Source organism: Carassius carassius, chromosome 29 (genome assembly GCF_963082965.1).
Source record: "Carassius carassius chromosome 29, fCarCar2.1, whole genome shotgun sequence".
Classification (NCBI taxonomy): Eukaryota; Metazoa; Chordata; class Actinopteri; order Cypriniformes; family Cyprinidae; genus Carassius; species Carassius carassius.
In genome coordinates this window covers 10,005,724-10,012,243 of record NC_081783.1, presented here as the reverse complement: position 1 = coordinate 10,012,243, position 6,520 = coordinate 10,005,724, and the positions used below count along the sequence as shown (strand labels likewise).

Below are 6,520 nucleotides of genomic sequence, written 5' to 3'. Positions count from 1 at the left end.
TTGTGAGACCAGAGCATATATGTGAGTAAAATTACAATTTGGAATTTGGGGGTGAAAATACATATGTAAAGACTAAAAGTATGCAGCATTTTAAAACTGATAACAACTGATTTTAGAGGTTGGCATAGCTCAGGGTTTGCTCATGTCTTGTCATTGTCATGGTCATGATTTTTCATGATGGATTGGAAATGCAGGTTATGTGATTCCTCCTCACTTACCCGAGCACAGTTACTTGGCCATTATGGTTTGCAACATAGCCATTTTTCAAAGGTTAGCCCTTTACCGTGTCTCTATGACTCCTGCATTTGCACATTTGTTTCATTCAATGCACTAAAAATTAATGTATCACGATTTCACAATGAGAAGGATAAGAGGCACGCATGTCAAGAAATCCAGGTGGTGTACACATGTCCTTTATGTGGGTTCAAGCAACCTTTTTCAGAAAAAAATCTCTTTGGTCATTTAAGAGGGCATTTGAGAAGTCATGAAATGGTAACATGTCCATATAAAAACTGTAGGTATACGACAAATGTTTACTCCTCATTTAATTCACACAAAACCAGGGCCCATGGAGTAGATGTTAGTTCAGCTTGCTTGGACCTTTTTGAAGATGTAGTTGCTGAAGATGATGACTGTTCTGCAGCTGCGGAGCCTCCATTTGAGGATCCTACTCAGTCTGAGAATGCAGACATTTTGGATATTGTTGATATACAGTGTGACACAAGCCAATTAAAAGCGCAACTACAACGCAATTTAGCCTCTCTGTTTTTGAAGATGCAGGCTATACTTCAAGTGTCGGACATAGCTGCACAGGAAATAGTAGAACATTTGTGTCAGCTGTTTTCTTTGTCAAGGCCGCTGCTGAGAGAAGCAGTTTATGACGTATTACAGAGACATTGCTATACTGTGAGTGAAGCTGCTCTTGATGAAATTGTTAGTGTTGTTATAAACAGTAATGTTTTTGTCAGTGCAACTACTAAAGGAGCAGAATTGTCCTCAAATAAGCGACGAAAAACCTGTATTGAGAGAAATTACCCAATGGTTATGCCGTTTCAGTATGTTGTAGCACCTGGGCGCACAGCTGTTTATGTCCCAATACTGCCTATGATTCAGTTGTTGTTTAAACATACTGATGTACTTGACAGAATTAAAGAATCACATCCTTCACAATCCGGTCAATACACAAATCATCGAGATGGTTTGTATTTTCAAGAAAATGAGCTGTTATCAGCATCAGAGGAGTTTAAATTGCCACTGCTGATTTACATCGATGAGATAGAAGTTGCAAATCCATTAGGTACTTCGAGGAAAATACACAAACTCTGTTCGGTGTACTGGGTACTTGCTGATCTACCTAGCAAATACAGATCAGCTTTGCATGTGATACAGCTAGCTTTGCTGTGTAAAGTTCCTGATGTCCAGAACTGTGGCTATGAGAGTGTGCTTGGCCCTTTATTGCAAGACATATGTACATTAGAACAAGATGGTGTGTTGGTCAATCTGTTAAAGGCACTGTTCTTTTTGTTGCATCAGATAATCTTGCAGCTCACGGATTGACAGGCTTTGTACAGTCATTCCGTTCAGAGTATGTGTGCAGATTCTGTCTGGCAACTCAAGACCAGTTTCAATCGCATGAAGTTGCTGAGGGTGAATTCAGTCTGAGAACTAAGGTAACTTATGATCTGCATGTCCAGAATGTCTCCAGTAGAAATGGGGAAAGTAATTGTGGTGTGAAAAGGGACTGTGTCTTAAAACAAAAGCTGCAGTATTTTCATCCAATCACTGGTTTCCCTCCTGATATTCTCCATGACCTCCTTGAAGGTATTGTGCCAGTAGAGTTGGCTTTATGCATTCAAAAAATGATTCGTCTGAAACACTTCACACTTGATTATTTGAACAATAAAATTGAATCATTTCCATATCAGCATACAGATAAGGTTGATAGACCCAAGCCAATTTCCAAAACTTATACCACAAAAATGACAATAGGTGGTAATGGTCATGAAAATGCTGCATTACTTCGGCTACTTCCATTCATGGTTGGCAGTGTTGTACCAGAGGGAGATAGTGCATGGGCAGTGTTAATGGAATTGAAAGACATTGTGGAGTTAGTGCTGTCTCCAACATTTACTGAAGAGATGATTCAGTATTTACAGAGTAAAATTAGGGACCACAGGCAAATTCTTCTTGAAGTATTTCCAGATTTTAAGCTTAGGCCAAAGCATCACTACGTCGAACATTATCCAGAGCTGATCAGATGTTTTGGACTTCTTGTACATTTATGGACCATGCGTTTTGAAGGCAAACACCGCTTCTTCAAACGGGTTGTGCACGATACACAGAACTTTAAAAATGTGCTGAAGACACTGGCAAGCAGACACCAGCATATGATGGCTTACCATCTAAGTGCGCCAGCGTTCTTCAAACCACATTTGCAGGCGTCCGCTGTGACATCTGTTTTAGTTTCAACACTACCTGAAGTGGCAATACAGTATATTAAACAGAAGACTGATAGTAACACTATATACTGTGCATCTCAAATCACCATTGATGGGACAAATATTTCTACTGGGGAATATTTTCCTGCTGGTTTTGAAGCAGGGTTACCTCAGTTTTGTAAAACTGAGTCAATCCTCCTTGTGAACGATCATGTGGCCTTCCTATGCAGGGAGCACAAGTCCCATTATATTGAACACCTAAGAGCCTTTAATCTGTGTTTAGGTGATATATCTGTTAAAACAATAACAGATTTGAGTGACACATCCCCCCTTTCTGCCTACAGCATAGAGGGCAAAGTGCTGTTGATGCCAAAGCGATTTCTACCTTTACAATAAGGTAAGATTTCTACATTATTTGGAATTCCATGTCCAGTCCATCTTGTTTCGAAACTATATTTTTAACTTGTCTTTTACCTTGTTGTTTTTGTCTCCTAGATGGCAGAATCCCAGAAACTTTTACTGAGAGTTTACATTGCTCCTGACATCGCCCACAAGATGACCCTTTCTACATGCCCAAGTACAGTAGAAGAGTTGATTACAGTGATTAAAGAGAAATTCAGACCTCGTCTTGATTTTGATTTCAACCTCCAATATGAAGACCCAGACTTTGGGGGGCAACTCTGCTTTCTAACAGACATTTCTGAACTGCCAGAGAAGGCTGTATTGAAAGTACACAGATCTGAGACTGATACTGGGTCAGCTGCAACTTCACACACAGAAATACTCCCTTATGCCCCAGGACGCTTGCAGAGTTGGCCTGATGTCTTCCCAGTTCCTCAATTTTCTTATGATGTCGAGCACAGCCTCAATGGTGGAAATATGGCCTATCAAAACAGTGGAAAGTTCTTAAAATTAACTAAAGGCCAAAAACACGACATTCTAGAAAATATGGCCAAGGCAATGCACAGCTTTAAGGCTTACCCCAGCGACAAAGAAGTAGCTAAAGCAGCTGAGGCTCTTATTTCGAAGCACCCCTGCCTCACAGAACCAGGAAGTCAATGTGGATGGTATGGCTGGAAGACAAGTTTAAAGTTTAAAATGGGCAACTTTCGCAAAAAACTCAGCAGATCTGGCTGTGAAGAGGTGGCTGTTAACTGGGGGAAGAGAAGCCAAAATAATCCAGAGAGGGAGTCTCCCCACTCCAACATCAAAAGAGCTCGTCGAGCTGAGGTAAACTACCTACCAAATTTTCCAAAAGGAGAGAGTGCTGAAAGCTTGGAACAACAAAGATTGCAAATAGTTGAGGAAGTGTCTAAGACAGAAAGAAGTCTTGGGCTGATAGAGAGACTCATGCAAAGTACATTTGCTCTGCGTCGCAAACAGATCATTGTAGATAACCCATCACAACCAGTGAAGGACTTTTTGGAAAAGTGGCCTGCACTTCGTTTGGAATCTCAGGTAATTTTCTCAGTTGCCATCTGTTAGATTCCATGTTTTGTGTGTTTATGTGTGTCTGTTACTTTTGTTTTCTTATTTAACATTTCTTTATGTTATTCGTTTGAATGCTTGCTTTCAGATTGCTGCAGAATTCCACAGAATTACTAATATCAGCTTGAAAAACAAGTTCTATGCAGAGCTGGACAACCATACTCCTCGACTGATTGCTGTTTACAGGCAGAAGGCTGCCCGTACAGGCAAGGCAGCAGAAGCACTGAGAAGCATCTGTAGTGCCTATAATCTTACGGTGAATTTTGTTAATTACATTTATAGTACAAGTTAATTGGTTAATGTGCACAAGTTTTTTACTGCTATCTGGTAATTGTTTAAACCTGACTTTGAACTTTTTTTGCTTTAAATTTCTTCTCTTCTTTCATCTGTACTTTTATTTCTATTTTATTCTTTTCTCTTGCATCACTAAGACAGTTTTGTCTTTTTTCAGGATCACTACGATATTAACAACAGACGTACAGCTGCACTTCGAGCCCTCCCTGTCTACTTGCGCGAAGATGACTGTGGAATGTAGGTTTTTATACATCTCATTTGAATTTTAATGTTATTTATCTGATTATGCTTATGAAGTTCTCTAATGCTTTTCAGACTGAAGAGGTGGATGAGCCAGACATTGCAGATTCAGCTGTAGCTCTTGTCAGCATGGTGAATGGAGACTCGAGTTCCACTGTTCAGTTTGACCCTGCTGGGATCTCTATTGTGCTGGAAGGTGACATTGTTCTAAGGGACATTTCCAGGTTGGCTGATGCTTTTCTTTTGATGTTTGGTTTGATATATGCATTACATCTCAACTACCCCAAAGAGCTGACCCACAATTTTAACTTCATCCAAAAAGTCTTACTGGGTTTGGATGACTCAAAGCCACTAACACCCAGATTGCTGAGTCTAAAAAATGAGCTACTGATTAAGGAGTAAGAGTAATGGATGTACGAGTGCGATACAATTTATTTTTGGTTCCTTTCAGTTGTTGTGACTACTGTATTTGCCCTTTTAAACACTGAGCTCAAGATTTTAAATTTCCCAGTGAAGTGGAGAATTGTATTTTCATTTAAGTATTTACTGGGATTGCGTTACTGAATGCCACTAGCAACCAGATTGTGGTCTAAATATTCTGGATAAACAAGAGACTGTTTATTGTCTTTTATTTCACTTGTTGTGAAATAAACAACAAGTGAACATTTGTTGTGTCTCATACAGTTACATTCTAATGTATACAGAGGTCTGTTATAATGCTGCAAAAAATGCCTTTTGCAAAATAAAACGTACTTTCATATATGGAGTTTGAAATTGTCTTTCTAATGTTTAAGAAATAATATTTTGCTAATGTTAATTTTGAGGTCAAACTTCTTTGAAAATTGCAAATTAAGTATTTTATTTATTTTTAAATGTATAACAAAAATTTAGTACTTTTAATTTTTGATCAATAAAAATTGAGTTATAAAATACATAAAAGAAAAGTTTATTCAAATCAATGATTTTGAGTTAGTCTGTTTTGTAGATTTAAGTGTAACTGACTTAAAACAATACATTTTATCAACTTAAAAGTTTTGAGTTATAAAATGCATACAAAAAGTGTATTCAAATAAATAATTTTGAGTTAATCTGTTCTATGAATATAAGTGTAACTGACTTAAAACAATTAATTTTATCAACTTAAAAGTTTTGAGGTAATAAGTTTCCTCAAATTTTTTGATTTATCTTTAAAAAAATTTGATTTATCTTTATCTATAAAAGAAAGGATGTGATGTTCAGAACATGGTAACTACAGTAATTATCCAAGTGGGAAGAGATGCACCCTGTTTGGCCAGGGGTGTTTTTACACAACAGACAAGGTTTGAGAAGGAAAAAATCTTTATGAAAATATAATTATATTTTCCTTAAAATGTTCTTCCTAACTTCAGGCCTTATTATCATGTCATATAGAACTCTGATGTTCTGTAAAACAACAAACTTTCAAATACCTTTTTCTTACTGGTGAAAATCAGATGGTCAACTCTGCTTTCTCTCAGGTACATCACAGTGTAAACCTCACAGTGAACATTACTCTCGTCAACGTAGTCCATATCAACAACAAAAAAATACGTATCTTGACTCCATATAGTGGTTATTTTGGAAAAAATCACAGGTATTTTGAGCAGTAGGATTATAAAAAAAATATGTGCTAATATAAAATTTAATTAAGTAGCCTATATAAAATTGCAAACATCTATCTTTCAGTACTTTTTTACTTAAGTACATAAAATATTGAGTACTTTTGTACTTTCACTTGAGTAAAATTGAAAAAGCAGTACTTTTACTTTTACTGGAGTAATATTTTATTATACGTATCTGTACATTTACTCAAGTACTTTATTTGTGTACTTCGTCCACCACTGATATATATATATATATATATATATATATATATATATATATATATATATATATATATATATATATATATATATATATATACAGTATATATAATGTAAATAAAAAAATTAAATAATAATAAATAAATAATCACTTTTTTTTGCCTATGCATGTTCACGTGTTTTTCTTTTGTTAATTGAGTCCCAATGTCCTCTAACAAG

At 36.5% G+C, this 6,520-nt stretch overlaps 1 protein-coding gene across 1 annotated transcript; it reads left to right on the top strand.

The window, feature by feature from the left end:
• Nucleotides 1-3,199: 3,199 nt before the first annotated feature.
• On the top strand, nucleotides 3,200-4,294 carry LOC132110122 (uncharacterized). Its single transcript, XM_059516719.1, has 2 exons — nucleotides 3,200-3,896; nucleotides 4,015-4,294. Exons 1-2 carry the CDS (start codon nucleotides 3,318-3,320, stop codon nucleotides 4,216-4,218), a joined length of 783 nt encoding a protein of 260 aa, XP_059372702.1. The 5' UTR covers nucleotides 3,200-3,317; the 3' UTR covers nucleotides 4,219-4,294.
• The last annotated feature ends 2,226 nt before the right edge of the window (nucleotides 4,295-6,520 follow it).